This window comes from Garra rufa, chromosome 13, assembly GCF_049309525.1.
Source record: "Garra rufa chromosome 13, GarRuf1.0, whole genome shotgun sequence".
NCBI lineage: Eukaryota > Metazoa > Chordata > Actinopteri > Cypriniformes > Cyprinidae > Garra > Garra rufa.
In genome coordinates, this window is record NC_133373.1 from 20,493,713 (window position 1) to 20,515,456 (window position 21,744).

The window sequence follows — 21,744 nt, forward strand, 5'->3', positions numbered from 1 at the left end:
CGTCCGAGTGTCATCAGGCATTTCAAAATGGCAAGTTGTTATTGAGTTCGTCGCCGGTCTTGGCAGCACCCAAATTGGATCAGCCATTCCAGCTGCAGGTTGACGCGAGTCAGGTTGGGGCGGGTGCTGTTCTTTTACAGAGCGATGAAAATGGGGTTGATAAACCTGTTTGTTATTTTTCGCGCAAATTCAACAAACACCAGTTTAATTACTCTGTTATTGAGAAGGAGGCTTTGGCGCTAATTTGGGCACTTCAACACTTCGAGGTTTATGTGGGTGGGGGTTTACATCCAATCGTGGTTTATTCGGACCATAATCCCCTCACTTTCCTCCAGTCAGTAAAGAATTCCACCAACCAACGCCTCTTACGTTGGGCACTATTTTTACAACCTCTTCGTTTAGTTATTTGGCACATCCGCGGCGTGGAGAATGTGTTAGCTGATGCACTCTCTCGCGCCCCGGATGAGTCAGTTTAATGGTGTCTGTTTTTCCTGCTCAATCTGTGTCTGTTCTGCTTGCCTTAAATAGCTGTCCATGGTACCGGGATTTGCTGGTTGCAGGATGTGGTAAAGGTGGAGTGGGTGAGAATGGTCACTGTTGGTCCAGTTGCCCTGTTTTGAATGTGGTGCACTTGGGGATGGTGGTATGAATGAATTAGTCTTTCCTGTGTGTGAATGTTAGTTAAATTAGTTTATTTATTTTCTATATTTATTTTTGATTTTGTATAATTTTGTTACGGCTATTGTGGGAACTTGATGTTTTTTTTCAGAGTCCCATTAAGATGGGTCTCTGTCTTCAAAGGGGGGGTGATGTCACGACCGGTTTTGCCGTGCTGCTGGGCAGCCTGTCGTTTGTCTGTGTTTTATGGTTGCCATCTGTCTGTCTGTCTTAGTCCTACAGGTGGAGCTGTAACCTGGCCGTGAAGGTTAATGGAGGACCTGTTAAAAGAGGCTTTCCGGGGTCTCGCTGTCTCTCTCTTGTTCGGGCCGTCGGTCCGTGCGGCTGGTTGCTGCCTCGCTCCTCACACTTACCTCCGCTCACCACACGTTTCATTCTACTGATGAACACTACACTTTTGGTTAACCATTACATTTACTGATACATCTTTTATTTTGTTAAATAAACACGTTTGTTAAATGTAGCGATCGGTGTGGTCTCCCTTTAATGTTACGATCACTGTATGAGCCAAGTGGTCTTAACAGTTGGCATTCGATTTTAAATTTAGAGATTACTAAAGTACAGTCGGGCTCACTTGAATCGTGGAAGCAAAACTAGGGCTGTGCTGTCGCAATGACAACTGCGCCTCCGCGTTCAAATGCACGCAGTAGGCTAAAGCTGACCACAAAGCCCCAGCAAAAATAATTACCATGAATGTGTCGTGGGAAAAAGTAAGGAGATATTCGAATTATTTATTAATAAACAAGTATTTGACACAAAGATGTACGCTGGTACATGGTAGTAGCTACATGACGCCATCTGCTCACTGGACGCGCCTTTAATGCCTAAATGCATCTTTATGGTTTATAGCTAATGAAAGAGTTTTGTTTTCGATTTGAATTATTTAAATTATTTCTTTACAGTTCCGGATGATATATTAGTCTTACCTTTATGAGTAAAAATTAAGTTCCACATCGCACCAGCGCTTTCATGTCCTGCAAAGCGTGCTTCAGCTTTACTCTCCCCACAAACGATTGGATATGCGCCTAATAGCACACTTTTATCTAGGTTAAAAGATTAAACTAATATTGTGATATGCTTTAAGTTTTTAATATCTATGGATTTTAATTTAAATCGTGATGACTTGAGAAGCCTAAATTGGTCTGCCGCTGGCCGCTTCGTTACTTTAAAAAAACAAAAACTTGAATTTAACAAATAAAAAGTGTTCCAAATATATTTCTAAATTTACTTTATAACCTAAATAAACGAAAATAAATGTAATCACTTTGCTATTAAAAACAGCAGCTGTGTAATGGGGAAGAGAAAGAGAAACAAGACCGGTTTCAGTCGGACATGGGCAAGTAATTCTGATGAGCTGTCGAGGTTGTTAGGATTTTTTTGCAACGAATGTTTGTTTAACAGCCTATTTAACATTATTATTTAGGCTAGTTTCATATTTAAATGTATTATTTCTTTGATTTATTTTAGCATTTTGTAGGCTGCTTGTTCACATGCGGAAGTGCTCAAATAAACACACGTTTGTTAATAATGCTTGGGCCTAATTTATTTTGGGTTTCAAAATAATAGACATATGCATTTTCTATATAGGCCTATATACACAAACGTTATATATAATGTATATATATTTATTTACAAATAGGCCTAATTTAGATATAAATTTATTTATATATAAACACCGCACCAATTTTTTCGTTCTTCTTTTATTTAAATAGCCTACCCTTCATGGTGTCAATAATTACTGTGCTGCTATTTTCTGATTTGGGAGTGATTTGTTTGTTAAAAAATGTTAGGCTATCTTATAAAAAGTATTGCTCTTAACAGACCTGTGTGTTTTGTATCACTAGCGCAGTGTCTGTTCTCGAAGCAAGCTCTGCCTGCGTGAGGCGCGCCGCTTCCAACTTGCAATGTTCTATTACAATTTATTAATTCTGAACATGTTATGTGTCCATACTCCATATTGCACCAAAATGCAACACTGCACTCCCTTGGGTCCACAGCAAAAATCGATTGGATGAACTGTTCTCGACATAATAAAAATGCAAACAGAAAGACATTCCCAGGGGTTAAAGTAAATAAAAATCCTGAGCCTGAACTTTTTTTTTTTTTTTGGGGGGGGGGGGGGGACGTTCTTGAGTGCACTCATTCATTCCCACAACGCACCGCAAAAACGAGTGTACAACCGATGAACACTCAACAGCTAGAGATAACCTATAATGCACTGAGAGAGTCGCGCGCATATTGAATTCGCGATCCGCGTCTCACCTAGGGCTGGGCCCATATATATATATATATATATATGTATTCAGAACGGAAAACAACGCGTTCTGGTAAATTAACGGGAGTCACTAAGGGGAGATGATTAACTGCTTGCTAGCAAGTTAGCCTGTTATATTACAGTACATACAATTTCACTTACCACATAAACAGAGTAGAGAGATGATTGAAGACAATGGCGAATTATTTGCATATCAGCTAGAGTGCGACCTAATTTCTCAATGGTGCGACCCGTCGTTCAAGGGCAAAAAGAAACTACTACGTGCGACTATGAAAAAATATTTAGGAGCACCATGTGCGACTGACCCGACCAGCATATCTGTATTTGCGCTGAGTGGAGCTTCAAAGGTTTCTATGTGTTTTGCATGTTGACTAATGTATCTCAAGTGTAGAGAGAGTGTAAATAAGAGACTGAATGGGCAGTAGCTTTGTTTATTATAATAGAGCTTTGTGAGATTGCGAACTAAGATGAGTGACAGCTTTTAATCATTTTTAAGGGAGTTTGTAAACGAGATATTGATTTATTACAACAGTTAAATAAACAAGAAGTTATTATTAAGTGACTTACATTGTCTGACTATAACACTATTGCCTGATTTTGCTCTGTTTCGTCGTCAAAAGTGGTCTGAAACAAGTCACATTTGAGCCGCTGCGCATCTCCACTCAAACACAGCGATGTTTCATTTATGAATGAACGTGCGTTTTTAAACGAATCTAGTGAAATTATTCAATTTCCTATTCATAAAGAGTCACTTGCTTTATTCTTGAATGAACCATCCGTTCGAACAAATCAAATGAATATGATTCAGTAATTAAATCAGTGTCTTACCACCACCTGCTGGCAGATCGTTTCAGTTATTTAAATCATTTAATATTTCTGTGTTCAAAATTGTATATTTTTATATAGGATATAAGTGCAAGAGAAAAGCATGGCAATATATATTTTCCTCCCATCTCATATTTATTTGTCTTACAAACATTTACTGTGTCTGGTATGATAAGAATGGGGCCTGGTGGAAAGCACTGATGCAGTTGCTATGTATATTGCAAAATATATGGTGCCCATATATATATTGTGGAAAAGCTGGGGTTTCTTTACATGCTAAAAGAAGTAGGGGGGAAAAATCGATTTAAATCGTAAATAGGATTTTTTGTGAAAAAATTCGGGGATTTTATTTTTAGGCCATATCGCCCAGCCCTAGTCTCACCAGAAGATGGCGCCCACAGCTGAATCATCCATCCGTTCATTTTACAATGCGCTCGTCCACTGCGTAATACAGCGTACAACAGGTACAAGTTCGTTGTGAATTGATTCTTAAATTGTTTAACTAGGGTTTATACATAATTTCCGTGACAGAGTTCAAGATAAACCATTTAATCTTACTACTGGAGCTGCCCATTTGAAATGATTATTAAACAGTAAACACACTATGCAAAAGCGGCAGTCCTTCCGGTGCACTTAGTGTCCGAATTCACTCACTCGTTTTCATTCACTCCTTCAAGTGAACTGAATGAGTGGACTAATGTAGGGAATAGTGAATAGGGTATAGGGGGCGATTTCGGATACAGCCTAAATCATGACGAGCAAGCACTTTCTTACCGCTGCTGGCATACAGTAGCTTCCTTGAGCAAATCGTGCAGAAACAAGCCCCGGGCTCTCTCAGTTTCTTGCACCAACTGCCAAAAGGCTCGCCATCTCTACTTTCTTCAATCCACGCCCAGCGCCATTTATTTTTGAGTCCTTTAACTATTGCTAGGACATCATCCCCAGGCTTCATAAACTTGCGCTCCATTTTTTTTCTCTGACAACGCTAACGTGACATTGACGTATGGGTGTCAATCATACTGTGTTGCAAGGACCCGCCCTTCTCTGCTTCTGATAGGCTTGTAACGTTAGTTAAAGCTGCGATCCTCTCATATGATTGGTAGGTGAAATAAATTGGCTCGAAAATATTAAACCGCATACGCAGGCTCTAAAATATATTTTTTTCCCCTCACGACCGCACGCCGGAGATCCGGCACGGTGCCGGAATACTTTAAGCCCTGCATTCCTGCCTTTATTAGAGAGAAGAATATGTTCAGCCCCTCCCTCCGAAGCTTCGAAGCTCAAAAAATGGTATTCGGACTAGGGGTGGGAGAAAAAATCGATGCATCGATGCATCGCGATTCTCTCTTCAACGATTCTGAATCGATTCCTAATATTTCAGAATCGATTCTGAGCTTGTTTTTTTTTCTGCATATGGCACGTGTGCGCGCTAGAAACGCGGCTGGCTACAGCGCACAGAATTTGCACTGTGAGACACGTGCGCATAATGCTTGACAGTGTGCTTCCATCCGTCGTGTTTTACTTTAGATATGCGTTCATTTCTGCCGTCTGGAATGCAAGAAACTGTTGCACTGACAGACTCACGTGCGCTTTGTGTTTGTTCGTCCTAAAGCTCGATTGCGGATGCGGTTAAATGCACTTGCATTTTGGAATAGTTTCAAACGAAACTGTACATACAGTCAGTTATGTTTTCAGAGCAGGACAAAACATCTGATATATTGAAATAGATCTGTGCATCATTGGCGTTCCGTCCATATACAGTAAGCTGCTAATGCCCTGCATACTCAGGCTGTCAGAGAGAATGCGTTCACGTGTTAAATAATATAAACATGCTTATAAATGAATCCCTTATTTGAATCTTCTGGGCAAGCAGATTCTCCGCATCTTCCTTGACTCCTCAGAATTGATGCGCATTCTGTTTTGCTGTCATGCGCGTGATTTCATTCGCGGGGTAAGCTGTCCGAGAAGCGCTCGCCCAAGCGGAAAAACGCGCTGTTGCTGCCAGATCCTGATTGCCAAAAATGTATTGTATTTTTGTATATTATAATATGTATATTTTCATAATTTCTCAACAATTCAAAAGTTTAAAGTCCACAGAAAAAAATAGCCTATATAAAATGTATATATATTTTTAAAAATAATAATAAACAGGAAAAAGAGGAAATTTTTAAAATATGACTTCGTCTGATTTTATTGGTGACTAAATAATGTAAAGATATTATTATTTTTGGTATTACTGGTGGTTTTAGCACTCAGCATACCTGGTAAATAAAAGTGTCACCTCTCGCCACTGCTGTGCATTAGTTTGAATGCAGAATGTTAAAGCTCCCTGTCTATGATCTCATTAGTAATAATAAAATGGCAGTAATGCTGAGGAAAAAAGAAAAACTATTGTCTGTAAACTTTCGGATACCTGAAGAAAACTTATTTTAAATAAGTAATTGTTTTAAAAAGTACCTTGCTTACATAATTTAAAAAATAAAGTTGGCCCAAATTAAATTTGATATAAAACAAATATGAAAATGTAGCCATGTGCAGTACTATTGAAAACTGAGAATGTGTTCATCGTGATATTTAGTTGTTAATGAAAACATTAATCAACTTGAATCTTGAAACCGGTGAAGATTGACACACCTACTTTTACAGAGATTCCAACTATAAACAAAAAGCATAGAAACTGCAATTTTACATGTTTTTAAAATTGTAAAGTTGTATTTGCACAGCAGAAGAATTAATTGGGGAAAAAATGTAGATCAAGAATCGTTTTGGAATCGGATCGTGACTCCCAGAATCGGAATCGGATCGGATCGTGAAGTGCCTGAAGATTCCCACCCCTAATTCGGACCAGCCCTAATTTTAAGAAGTTTGATTACATTCTATTTTCGATTTGAATTCAGAATTGTTCTTTAAATAACAAATAAATAAGTATTCAATACATTGCATCTGTTTTGTCTTAGTTAGGAAAGTTTGGTGCCTGTAGTTTCTTCTACATGGTGGAAGGAAGGTATAAGGTGGAAGGTATGCAGTTTATTTTTAATTCAACAATGGTATCGGATCGGTATCAGGTATCGACAGATATACAAAGCCCAGGCATCGGTATCGGGACTGAAAAAGTCGGATCGGTGCGTCCCTAATTTTTACATACTGTAGATGTTACAGCAGCAACAAAAACATTCTTATAATTCTAAGCATCAGAGAGAGAGAGTGGAAATGAACATTTTGCACACAAATAATTCTTAACTGACCTTATAATTAGACGTTGGGAAAATAAACATTTTTGCAATATGACGAATCTAAATCCTGTGCTTGTAATCTACTGTCACAGAACGAATCAAAGTAAGGCCTTACCAGGCAACACTGTCCTGTAGAGAAATGCAAAGTGTTTGTGCAGCCAGGGATGATTGAAGTGGCCGATATCAAAGTGCCTCTGTACCAAATGCATGTACTGAAAGAGTGAACGAGTGGTATAAGTTCCATAGGCCACACCCTCATAAAGAGACCCATCAGTCACATCTTGGAGAAGCACCATGGACTTTTCCATGATGGCAAGAGCCTGTTTTGTCCAGAGGTATGCTTCCTGGAGGTATCCTGAAAAACAGAGCAAAGCAAGCAAAAAGTTCTCATGAATATGGGGAATTTTGATACACTTTGGACATTATCTTTTTTACATTTAATTCAATGTAGCCAAAATAAATAAATAAACTACTACATTACCATTTAAAAAGTGAATTCTTTACGATCTACTGACTTTACTATCTACTGTTTATTCCAGTTCAAGACAGTAAGGTTATGTCGAAAAAACTCTCATCTCATTTTCTCCTCCAACTTGAAAATCGAAGTACATCACGGTTTTAACTTTTTTCTAAAGGGCGTTTTATCTTCTTTGTACCTTCACTTTGTAAACATTGGGTTGGCGTTTCTGCAGCAATATAGGATGATTTTGAAATTGGAGGAGAAAATTAGATGGGTTTTTTAAATAGCCTAACTGTCTTAAACCTGGAATACACAGAGTACAAACAGAGCTAGACAAGATGAACATTTCAGGTCAAAAATTATATAAACTGTCAATTGTTTCAGATAAAAAAACGATTGTTCCGCTAGATAAGACACTTCTTCATCAGCTGGGATCGTTTAGAGCCCTTTGAAAGCTGCATTTACACTGCATTTTGGAAGTTCAAACTCATGGACACCATAGAAGTCCACTATATAGAGAGAAATCCTGACAAGTTTTCCTCAAAAAACAATTTCTTTATGACTGAAGAAAGAAAGACATGAACATCTTGGATGACAAGAGGGTGAGTAAATAATCTGTAAATTTTTGTTCTGGAAGTAAACTACTTCTTTAAGACTGCCTAAGGTGAAACATGAAGACATCCATAATATATTTGTTTACCCATAAAACAACATCAGTTATTACATGACTAATATGATTTAATTCCCAAATGGTGTAACTAAAATAAAGCTCATGTTTACACACTGTTTCAAAGTGCTGCTTTCTGCATGGGAATAATTTCTTATATGCATTTAAATGGGCTTGTGTCAGCAAAAATCAGCCATTATATCCAGCTCATTTCAGCATACAGAAACCACATCACTTTAACCTCATGAAGTTGCATTGGATGGTATAAATGATGAATTGTATAGTTATAATTATGACTCTGGGAATCAGAAGACACAGACACTAAGACTCTTTGCAAACCTCAGTAAACCTTTGTAAATTTTGTACTAATTTGAGCTTAGCATAACACGACCTTTCACATGCACAGCAAGGCTTAATTTCAGGAAAATGCTTCAAATGTAGTCCTACCCCCTCTGCTTGCATGCCTGGGTAAGTATGAGAAGAACCACATAAATATTTAGACCACAGCTCATCAGTTTATTGAGCAATCCTGTCACACAACAAATTTCCTGGAACACACTATGTCCACCCACAAACAGCTATCTAAGATTATTCATTAAACATACACACACCCAGTCAAACAGGAATTACCCTTAGTGTACAACAACATTTACACAAACATCATATCATCCTGCTCAGTGAATTCAGACTGCAGAAATCTAGCTCACAAACCGGAGTTATCAAAGCACAAATGATGTACTGTCTGACTGCACTATATTAAGGAAACATCCACAGTAGAAAACACCCTTAATTCCACAAAGCCCTTGATTGTTTTCCATCTAAACATTTTCCTCATTTTCATTACTTTTATACTTTCATATATTTCCATGAATAACAGTAGTTTTTTTTTTTCTACTAACAGTCTTTTTCTGTTATATTTCACAATAAAGGACATAGTATGTTCCAATATTAGTTTCCTAATTTTGAGCTCAATGAAGGCATGGTTGAGAACGTTATGTTTGGAGAATACCACCACACCACTTTTGCTATTTTTTGCTGTTTGTGTACTGCGGTTGTATACTACACATTTAGTCAAATGTACAGAGTACACAGCTGTGCCATACAGCTCAATCCCTGGTTCTAGAACAGAATTTAAAATACTATTTCAATAATAAGATATCTTTTCAAAACCATCTTTGCCCTTGTGACAAAAAGCTGACAATGTAATTTTTTATTGAAACTGATATATTCAATGTAATATTGAATAATACACTACAGTCTCAGTAGATCAGGTGGAGGTTGGAATCTCATTTCACCACAGAGGTTCTGGAAAGCAACTTTGTACCTTGTTTTGATGGAACCACCAGACGGTGGGAGGATACAGACGCTCAGAGAGGTGTGCTGAGGTAGGGGAGTGCTGTTCTAATGGTAGCTCTTATGGTCAAAATTAGAGCCTTAAGTTTGATATGGGCAGCTACAGATGAAATGTACTGAGACCAAAATGGTGTGATGTGGGCCATTTTTGGTTGACTGAAGATCAGGCGTGCCATGTAATAAAGTGTGAAACTACAAAACCAGGCAGTCATCATAAAGTGTCGTGTGAAGTTTAAATGGCTAAAACTACCCACAAGTTCCTGTCTGTCCCAACTGGCAAGATGTTGGATTACTAGGAGCTTCGTATACACACGGTTGAGATTAAAGGGTTAGTTTATTTACTCACCCTCATGTCATTCCAAAACCATAAGAATTTTGTTTGACTTTAAAACGCATATAAATAAATATTTCCTATTCCAACATAATCGTTGTCCATCCATTGATAGTCCATGCAACCAAAACTTTCTGATGCATTAGAAAGTACTAAAGAACATTGCTAAAACTAATTCATACTTTTTGAAGATGTCTATTTGTACTTTGTGGTGCACCAGAGTTTGGGTTTCATGCATTTTCAGTAAATAAAAGGAAGTCTTATGAGTTTGGAACAACATGAGGGTGAGTAAAAAATGATTGAATTTTCATTTTTGGGTGAATCAATCCTTTTAGGGGGCTTTCCTTCATCCAGGCCGATCTCCACAAACCCACATCATTTACTGTACATCAATGCTGTTATTTTATACAGAATCTTTTGCTATGAAACGGGAACGAGCTGAGAATGCTGGGAAGAGTGGGGTAAAAAGAACCTCCAGATATTTGGACAGATATGAGAGAAGCAGATTCAAAAAGGACGGCAGGACATATATTCAGGGCCAAAAACTACAGATTATGTTATGAATAGCTGCAGGGGAGGAATATAGACAGAGAGAAACACAAAAGAGCAAGAGAGAGAGAGGGGCAAATATCTGTTCTGAAATCATGGAGTCATGTGGAGAACTGCTTCACTGGAGAAATAATTAAGGAGGCTTAAGTTCAGCTCTGCAGAATGACCCTGAGCAGCCTTAAATTCCAGGCAGGAATGCTGAGCGAGGGGGCAGAGCCTTCATCCTTCAAAACGTCTGTGTGTGTGTGTATGGCAGAACACTGAACTTTCTCCAAAAACCATATGTCAGTTTAAGTGGGAGTAACAGATTGTCCACAGATTGAGAGAGGAACAGTCCTGATACTGAGAATTTCAGTTTCGCTTGGTATTAAAAGAAAAGATTCCGATTTAAGATGTGCTGTTACAGGAATTTTCATTGTTTAATAAAAGTTCATGCAGAGCATGTTGTCAATTATTTGCACTACAGAAAATATGTTTTACTTGCCCTGAGTTTATGAAAAAAACATGTGCTTTATAGTAATGCACATTAATAATAATAATAATAATAGAATAACAGGGTTGGGAAAGTCATTAGCCCCTTGATTTAATATTTCGTAGAGACAACTTTTGATTTAATTACAGCCAGTCTTTTTGGATACGTCTGTACTAGCTTTGCACACCTTAATTTGGGATATATTTGCCCATTCTTTCTTGTAGAATTGCTTAAGTTCAGTCAAATTCTATGGTCAACGGCAAACAGACTGCTCTCTTCAAACCCATCCAAAGATTTCCGATTGGATTTAAGTCAGGGCTCTGACTTGGCCACTCAATGACATTCACCTTCTTATCCTTAAGCCATTTCGTTGTTGTTTTAGCAGTATGTTTAGGGGTTGTTAAATAATTAATTCATAACGAATTAATTAATTGTAGCCTACCGATTTTTGCATTCCGGTATTGGTGTAGTTTATTCAATCGCGATGCCGGATCAGCATCGTGATGTCTATCGGCCATCGGCGATGGACGATGGCATCTTCTATCGACCCAACCCTACTTTAGACGAACAGCCTGGTCTTGGCAATGTGTCTTCCACTTCTTAATGATGCTCTGAACAGTACTCCAAGGGACAGCTAAGCCTTTAAAATGTTTTTGTAGCCTCTCCTAAATTGTGTCTTTCTTCAACTTTATCCTGGAGGTCTTTGGAAAACACTTTCCCAACCATAAGGAATTCTTTACCGTACCATGCACTACTAACAGTGGGATCTTTAAGAAACAGCTTGTTTTATTCTGAAGTAATCAACACCACTACTATTGATGTCAGGTTGGGCAATTAGCCTGGTGGTGAATCTGGAAGTTGATTGCTTGCACCTGAGCAAGTTTATAATGGTATACTCTAAGGGGCTGATCACTTTACCAAACCAGGCATTTCACTTATTCATTTTTAATAATCCTGCAGATTTTTTAAAATGATTTTTTTACTGTAATTATGAGGGTTATAATGTGTAAAATGCAGCAAAAAAGTTTGACTTAATTTATTTACAAAGATTACATTGATCTTAGTATGTCAGCAACAGAAAAAAATATAATGTAAATAATAAAGTATGTAAATGAGCTTTTTTTCTGCTCTCTCCATTTGCTTGAAGTCTTCAAGATAAACTGAATAATGTAATATTTTCTTAATGCGAGGACACACTTGAATATTTTGTTTATTGTTATTTAGAAACATGGGGTGGTTTCTTTTATTCACTGGTTCATCTAAACCAGGGATTCTCAACCGGTGGGCCTCAGTGATCCTCCAGGTGGGCCGCGAGATGGCTTAAAATTAATTTAAATGTTATCCTAAAATGTTCAAAGCACGCCGCTTTCGTGTTCTGTGACTGATTGCTTTGGACTCGGAGCAGCAAGCCTCATCGCACTGTTAAATACAGACTGAACGGCGGCTCAAAACTTCCAACTGCTACACGCAAGCGTCATCATAGACCTGCAAGGGACCACAGTATGTGAGCGGAGTGGAGCCTGCAGCGGCAACAATTTCCCCTCTGCGCTCCGTGCATTTAGGCTAATAATCACTCCGCTCCGGGTTCATTATTTCCCGCTCCACCCAAGTAGGGCTCGCTGCAGCCTGCGGTGGACATCCAACCCCGCCCACATCCATGTGTGACGTCAGACACCACGCTCACGTCAATGCGTCACTGTGTGACTCCCCTCCCCATCGGTAGCCTTAAAGCGGTGCATTTCAAAATACTTCACGAAATTTATCCATGTAAAGTAGCTCTTTCTAAATTCATGGACATTGATAATACCTGCAGTTTCTGTAACACACATGAGGAAGACTTGTGTCATTTGTTTTATAATTGTGAATTGTCTCTTAGTTTTTAGTCTGATGTTAGCACCTTTCTATTTCTGCAAAGAAATGTTAATTATATGCTTTCTTTAAAAGATGTTATCTGTACTTATTCTCATAAAAGTAAAATGATTGAGTACGTTGTTAACTTTTACATTTTGCAAGGCAAATATTATATTCATAAACAGAAATTTGCTAAATGCATACCAAAATGTAATTTATCTTTATCAGAAATAGAAGTTTTGAAAAGTCTTTAAAACAAATGAATACATTTTGTTACAACTTTTTTTCTGGTTATGCTTCCACAATATAATTTTTGTATATGTAAGGGAAAAGGAAGAAAATTTGAACTATTGTTTAGTTGTTTCTAGGTTTTAATTTAATTTTTGTTTATTTATTTACTTTTTATTTATACGTTTATTTATTTATTTATTTCTCTCCATGGTATTAGTTTATTTTTTATTTTTTTATTATTATTATTTTAATTTGATCTTAATACATATTGTATTACTGTAAACAGATTAGGCTTGTATTTTGTGTATCTGGATTTCTATTTCAATATTTTTGTAATGTCCAATTATTCTTTAAAAAAAAAAAAAGAATCCCGATGTTGTACGCATGTGCAAGAATGGCGGAAGTATGTTGTATCGGGGATGTAAACAAAACAGTTTGTATTAAATAATACAAATTAAACCTAGGTCACCTTTCATATGGAACTAATTACATTCGAACAGCCGGTAAAACGCTTGCTTTGGTTGATTAAAGTTAGGAAAATGGTAATTGGTAATAAAACATTTAAACCCTACCCTATTTGTTTGTGTAATGACATAAATTCACGTTTATTATAATCGATTTTGACATAGCTTAGACAAGATCAGATTTAGACGGACAAGTAAGTTTTGTTATTGTAAAAGTAACACTTAGCATATTTTCATTTTCATCTAATTCTCTAAAGATATGTCCACAAATGTGAACATTGCTAATCATATTATCACTATTTTAATATGTGTTAATACTATTTAATATGTTGGATGTGTGACGTGTTTGAACATGGAGCGCGGCGTCTGGCGTCACACTTGGATGTGGGCGGGGTTGGATGTCCACCGCAGGCTGCAGCGAGACGCTCCTCGCTCCACTCCTCGTTCACTGATATCAGAAACACCGCTCCGCGTCAAAAAAAAAAAAAAACAGTATGTTTGAAATATAGCAGTCCTGTTCATAACATATATTAAAATAAAAAAAATTATAAAATAGAATAACAGGAGAGTTTGGAACACTACTGTGCAAACTTTATTCCTACCACATGCCAAACTAATAACATTGTCAGCATTAAAAGAGTATAATTTCTGCTTTTTGCAGTGCAAAGTTTGTAATGAAAATAACAATACGTTTGCATCGTAGTTATTTCTGCTCATTCGAAATCGGATACCATTACATTTGTTTTAATGCATTATTGACAGAGCGATTGTGTGTGAATAAATGTTGTTCACCTTAAAATACTCAGTATCTAGAAGGAACAAACTAATTCCTTGTGAACTATAATTTACCGCTCATGTCTATTGCCGTCATCATAGCCTTCACATTCTTTCTGATTTGAGTGATCCATCTCTATCAAGCTAGCTGAATATGTTTAACACGTGAATTCTTGCTTAATATGCAGTTATATTACGGACCGTTGGCGTGAATTGTTCTCATGATGGAGCGGTGGTGGAGCGCTCTTGGAGCGAGTGAAAACCACGACGCTCCGACTTTTCAAAAATCCGCTCCTCCCTCCTTTCAAAATCACACCGCTCCAGTCTGGGCCACGCTCCGTTCACATACTCTGCAAGGGACAGATTTTTTTAGTCCCGCGCCTACCGGTTCCCGCAGAAATGTATGTTATTTCGTCCCGCTCCGCCCGCAACATTCGTGTCTTGTCCCACTCCCGCACGCAAAAGCCCGCATAAAAGTAGCATATACCCCCGCTGGAAAACAGGTCTCTACTTCATCTCTTGGCTGCATGAAACAAACCCTCGCGCTAATTAGGTAAAGACGATCAGAGTAATAGTAACGAACTTGCGCTTAATGTATGACATTCTTGTATAGTCTATGCACGCACAAGTCCACTGTTGATCCACAAACTATTCATGCTTTTGGAGCTCTGATCCATAGTATTTTTGCGTGAAATTTCAAAATATTTGCATAGATGTCAAAATGAATTCCTGTGAGTGTTTTATAATGAATGCTCACCCATAGAGGAGGATCTTGTGAGGGTCAGTGGTGTTTATGCACATATGAGCACCAGCATTAACAGATTTAGAATGCATTTGCTGTATTTTTCATTTGTATGTTTGTTTGTTTTATAATGGATACAAACTGTAGATATTCAGTCAGTCCAGTTCAAATGGACAGGTTTAGTGAGTGGTATTTTGGTATCTCCCTGTTGTTCTGTTTGGCAGGTTCACTTACTTAAGAAAAAAAAAGTACTCTGAAGTTGTAAAGAATGTCTGAATTAAAGAATTCAGGAGCTTTAAATCTGTATATGTATATACATGTTAAAAAGTTAGAACTCAGCAGAGGGTTTTCTTTTAAATTCAGCTTTAATTTAAAGTTTGTTTGTTTGAGGTTTTTTATAACATGCAGTAGAAGAATAAAAAGGCAAAACAAATGTTTTGGTTAATAAAAAAGGTTTAAAAAAATAAACACTTTTAGAGGAAATGTCAGGCATAGGAGGGCCTTGCAAAATTGACCCGAGAAGGAGGTGGGTCCCGGCATAAAAAAGGTTGAGAACCCCTGATCTAAACCCTTTCTTCCCCTACCTACACAGAAAATAAATGCTCGGGGTGATTGCTGCGACTGATCTGACTTGCCTTAAAAGCACCTTGATGGAGCTTCACACTTACAGGTATGCACATGCTTTCACAGTGTCTGGATATACAATAGAGTTAGACTCACCTTGGTTCATGACCACAAGGCTGCCAGTCAGAAGAGCAACACAATTGGTGGGTTGGTGGTTGTGGAGGTACTGAAATCCCCAGCCGCGGTGGTAAGATTTCTCATACATGTAGCGTGAAGCATTCCCAATCACCTGCAGGAAATGCTCCTGCTGAACTTTACTGAGGTATTCGTACAGGAAGTCATATGCTGTAGCAAAGCCAACCAGAGAGTGAGCTATTGGAACCTCATCCCACGGAGCATCTTTCACCATCCTGAAACAGGAGCAAACAAACAGTATTTACCCAGTCAGATAAATAAATTTTTAATCTTCCAGTCTGCTAACTAATTCTTGTCATGTGAAGTGATAAAAAAAAAAAAAAAAAAACCTGGTATCGATTATTAAAGCTTTGATCAGAAGCCCGGCTATATATTGAAACGCTCTGTTGACTGGTAACTGAATTTAAGTTGGTTAAACTGGCAATCAAAATATTAGTATTATAATGGTTAATTATTCAGTACTTTAGCAAGTTTAACATGCTCAGAGAGATGAATGAATTCAATATACACAATTTACATACACTACAGGAACTAGATTGATTATATTTATCATCACATTATTTTTAAGAATTAAATGCAATACATTAGTGACAAACCAATGCATCAATGCATTACTGGCATCTAAAGTATACAAAATATTAAATGCATTATGAAACATACCACTAACATAATAGAAATAGAACATTAGGTCAGAATAATTAAATATTCAAATTAATTAATATAAGAATTTGTGTGTGTGTGTGTGTGTGTGTGTGTGTTTTATCAAGCATGACAGACATTAAATACGGCTTGAGATGCAAATGTCACTGTATTGTCACTGTAATGTCTTTGATCCAAAAGCACTAATGATTTTGAAGAGAGTTGATTTAGTTTAATATATAGATAAACAATGTCCATATACACTACAATATATTTCTCCATTCAACTGAGGATTTAGGAGACAATTAAGGTGTAAATCATTGAACAGCATCACCATCTGCTAGAGCATTGGTTCCCAACCACATTCATGGAGGTTCCCCAACACTGCATGTTTTCCATGTTTCCTTATTCAAACACACCTAATTTAGATTATCAGCTCATTAGAACAGACTCCAAGACCTAAAATGGATGTGTCAGACAAAGTAGAGATGTAAAATGTGCAGTGGTGGGGGGCCTCCAGGAACGTGGTTGGGAACCAATGTGCTACAGAAATGAGAAAAAGTATATAATTACAAGCTTGCACAGTCTGCAATTTTCACGTGTTTACATCCAAGCAATTTGTGAACCACTGTCACATTGGTAAGAAAGTGTCTGCTAGTCAAATTTGTGTAATGTAAATGTTTATATTTAAGCTTGTAAGCAGCGAATGCTGTAGATCTGAATCAGTGGTACAGCTACACCTACAATCTGGAGAGTAAGGAATAATAACGACAATGTTATGAGCTCCAGAAGTTGGAGGTTTGCGTTAGGCTGGTCCTGGTTGGCCACTACATGCTGGCGGCAGTGTAAATGAGAGTGCAGAACCGCAGCAGTTAACCCAACCATCCACACAGCTTGAACAGAAACTTCAGCACTCATTCTGAGGCACAACAGGAGGGCCACATCTAAACTCACTGGAGTAGGTAAGAAAAAACTCGCACTATGAATATTTAACACTTGAAAATTGTTTTAAGAGCTGTGTACACATTTGAGAATTGAAAACCACTCTCCCAAACTTCAACAGAGAACTTAACAGTCTGGGTTATGCGTGTAACCCGGGTTCCCTGAATGAAAGAATGTGACGCTGCTTCAATACCCAGTATAGGAGCTCTGTCCAAAAGTGAATCATTCCACAGAATCATCCCAATTTATTGACATAAAGACTGTCATGTTTCTGAACAAATCAGACGAATTAAAGATTTAATGACTCATTGGCATGACTCAAGACAGTCACTTGCCCCCACCTATTCAAGGACACAAACTAACTTGTCTAACTAAGAATAAAGGCCATCCATAACTGTTCACAAGTGCTTAAGACAACTGAAGATGCATCCTAACCTAGTTAGAGTCATCTTGCAATTCCTGTTATGCAAGAGATGGAGGTCACACACTTTCCGAATTGAAATGAATGTGTCGGAATTAAATGATGACAGTGGAATCTGGGTCAATGTGATTCGCAGTTCAGTGAACAAGTTAAATCCATTGACTAATTTGTTTTGGTTATTTAAGACATGGAAACCAGATATTGTGGAGACAGCAATTAAGCTTTTAATAAATTTGACGGGCTACATGTCTAAGCTTTCAGAGGTTTATCACAACGGCTTCAAACTTCTAAAAAGAAGACCCTGCATTTTAATTTTTAATTTGTGACTTTTAAGTCAAAACCTAACCGTTTTTAAAAGGACATTTCACCCAAAAATGAAAAATGTGTCATCATTTACTCACCCTCAAGCTGTTTTAAATCTGAATGAATTTCTACTGAACACAAAAAAATATAGTTTAAACAATGTGGGCAAACAAACAGTACTTGGACGTCAATGGGTACCAACGGTTTGATTACCTACATTCTTCAAAATGTTTCCACCAAAAGACAATAACTAATACAGGTTTGAAACAACATGAAGGTGTGCAAATCATGACAGCATTTCTGTGATTTTTCTTTTACACGTATTAGTCCAGATCAAAATCTGCAGTTAATTTGTGGCAGTCATATAGGAACATATTTATCTTCATAAACTTTAGCAGGGATATCAGAGGCAATGTAAGCGCATAAGAAGCATCAGATACAAGTTGAGGCATATCAGAGGCAAGTCTAACTGTCACTCACTGCATTCAAAGCTTTTGTGGTTGTAGTGTTACAGGCAGGTTTGGCTGTGTCAACATTTTAGAGATATACTACAGGAAGCAATACGGTTTCTGCTAAATGTATTATCATAACGATCAAGCTCTAGAATGTTACTAGAATGTTAAAGGTACAGTGACAGTGAAAACAGAGTAGGCTGTGCATAAAACCTGTGCAAATGTTTTCATGGAGAAATCCTGATTCATCAAGAAGTTCTCATAATAAATTTTTTTTTCTACATGTAAACTCAAACCACATGTTTAAAAAAAGAGAATCATTGTGGAGTTAGAAACATAAAATGTGTTAAAATGACATATTACAATAATAATGGTAATAATAATGGTTTGTGGTTTTATATATTATAATTTGTGGCCTTATAACCCTACTATTTCTTAACTATTATAGGGTATCAAACATGATTTGTGTTAAATCTAGGACAGTTTCTGTACAAAAACCCACCTAAACAAGTGTAGTCTAGGCCTGTATAAAAGGTGTTTATTGTGTTTCATCTGGGTTTGTGAATAGCACATTTGGCTTTACTTGAAGATCTTGCCACACAGAACGCATCTTTAAAGGGCATAAGGGAAAATGTGTACCTTGTTTATACATTGCTTGGTTCGCTTTGGATAAAAGCATTTGCCAAATGGAGAAATACATTTGCAGAAAGTAACAAATGGCTGTATTGCAGAGGTTTAGCAGAATGGAAATGTTTAATACAATGTTTAATGTTTGGGTGTGTGTTATACTAGTTCATAACCAGAAACACACTCTCAGAACAATCTGGATTTACAACTTAAGTTGTTATATTTGAGTTATTTCAAGCTAATTTCAGGAAATTTTAAGGTGTGATAAATAATATGAACCACATGGTTACAAACTGTAAACTCTGTGTGTGTTAGGGGTTGCTTAGTGGATGCAAATGAGGAAACAAGGCTGTACTAAGCTCTTTGTTTTCACAATTCTGTGAATAAATACCTCACAAATCCATCAGCTGTTGCCTAGGACCATTTTAGTACTTAGCCTTTACTGCAAAGGTCTAATGAATGTTTTAACTCAAAAACAGGACACATTTCTATCAAATCACCTTGCTAGTGTAAATGGTTTACTTGCACCACTCCGAGCAAGATTCAATTCAGCGTCAAGTGACATTAAAGATGGCAACATTAATGAGGATGCTAAATACCACAACTATTAAGTGTTAATTTCTAGTGTGCCTCTTGAGGACAGGACAGAGATGTTATTATAATCATAAGGAGATGTATGTGTCGCATTCTTTAACATTCCGCCTGAAAACAAAGATGCCATGATGCTAAACCCCCTCGCGAAAGAAGAAAGCTGTTGTGTTTACAGCTGTGATGAGGAGCGCTTATCAGGATCAACAAAACGCTGGACCTTTAAAGTTATTTAATTTTAAAGTATTTAAATTTAAAGTTATGGATATTTAAAGTTTGCAGCACAAAATCTTTAAAATACGCTCAACAGTTTTACACACCGGTCTGTTATTGTGGGGACATTTCCACACCCCTAAACATGACGTGATACATAACGAAATGTTATTGGTTGCTTTACGTGTCAGTCATATGGCCACTTGTGCAGGCCTTGGCCGTTTAAAGAGGACCTTCTCCTGTCAGTCTGAAGGTCTGGCTATGCAAGACTTAAGCTCTTACTAGCCAGCCTCCATAATAGTCACCCGCCTAAACCACACTCTAAGTCATGTCAGGTGAGATTCGAACTAGTGTCAGTCTGATTAGGAGGCGGACATGTTAACGTAGAATGCTAAAGTCTGGCATACTAAATGACTAGAAGACCTTCATTACATTGACACAGCTTCTTTTTAAGGCTAAACACATTAAATACATAAAGCTCAGACACACACACACTACTTTACCAGTTGGGCTGCGCAGCCATGCGCTCCATATATTCCTTGGCTACGTCCAGTGCACCGGCGCGGTGCGGGTACAACAGACAGAACATAGAGAGCAGGCCTAAGTTGTTCCCATAGACTTCATTCCAGCGAGCACTAAACTCTGCAGGGTTCCACGGAGGCAGATACTCCTCCGGTCGCTCCAGTATGGCCTCCCCAGCCTCTCGGATCTGTCGGGCCAAAGCTTTGTGCGTCCCCACTGCCACCCGCTGCAGTTCCTCAACCTCTGTCTGGCTGAAGTACAGCATAGGGTGAGTTCCCTCGTAGTTCCCTCCAAGGAACGGAATGCCTCCACTGGGGTCCACTTCAGCCAGAGCCGAGGATACTAGAATCCACAGTGCACTTATAAAGAACACAGTTGGTGACCCACGGGTGTAAGTTCTCATTCTGGCATCAGAAAGGGAGAGACCACATCACCTTGCTCCCTCTCAGCTGAGGAGACAGAAAGAGAAAGACGTTATTTTCCTTGCGTTACACTACGGACTCTGAATGCCTGCGGTAATTAGAGCCAGCTGTGGGGTTGATCTCTCTGGGTTTCTACGCATTTATGAAACGGAGACGAAAGTTCACCCTGCCGCTTTTCTTCATCAGGCTCACAGGAAACACCTCATGCCTGAAAGCTCCCTCATATAGCACTCAAAAACATGATTAGTCAAAACTTTAAAGGTTAACATGTCTGTATGATAATCAAGGAGTGTTTAAGTAGAGTCTGAGCAAATCTTAACCATTACTGTTCCTGAAGACAAATGTAAATCATTGCCTTTCCAGAACACTCCACAACCTGCAATGCACTGGTCCGATTAAACTCACTAACTGCAATGACTCAATGATGTCTATTTGGCTGTTATCATGGAGCAGTATGAGCCTCTGCTATTAGAATCTGCACCATCTAGTTCTAAGAATCATCCTTCTCCAGAGAGTGCTGCACAAATTAGTCTAAAATTCCGGAAACGAGTTAGCATTTTTGAACGATTTCACTGTCAAAAGTTTTTTACGTTTTATTCTACGACATAAAATACAGCAGTAATACCCAATTTGTAATTTTTTTAATCTTTAATGTATCTTGGAAAAGGCGGGTGAAGAGGTTGCCTGGGATATTAAATGTCTTTAAATGTCAAACAGCTTTGTTGTTTATCCTCATACTCTTTCAAACTATTCTAACTAAAACATTCTAACTTGTATATTTTAATTGATTAAAATTGGTGACACTGAAGTCATGCGACCATTGCATAGCTTTAGCTTTTTACTTGTATTTCAACTTCAAAATGAAAGTTGTGTTAGTTTGTGTAGAGTAACTTGATGATGAAATAAAATGTAAGAATAATACACTTTTGTTGGCCACAAAAAAAATATTTT

General features: G+C 37.8%; 1 protein-coding gene across 1 annotated transcript in view; it reads right to left on the reverse strand.

Moving 5' to 3' along the window:
- The window catches only part of dse (dermatan sulfate epimerase), a 33,928-nt gene that overhangs the window by 10,555 nt on the left and 1,629 nt on the right, over positions 1–21,744 (reverse strand). Inside the window, exons 2-4 of the mRNA XM_073816454.1 lie at positions 20,353–20,820; positions 15,626–15,879; positions 7,127–7,366 (exon numbers count right to left, since the gene is read on the reverse strand). Coding sequence (XP_073672555.1) covers positions 7,127–7,366; positions 15,626–15,879; positions 20,353–20,774 — 916 coding nt within the window. The 5' untranslated portion in view covers positions 20,775–20,820. The remainder of the gene's footprint in view (positions 1–7,126; positions 7,367–15,625; positions 15,880–20,352; positions 20,821–21,744) is intronic.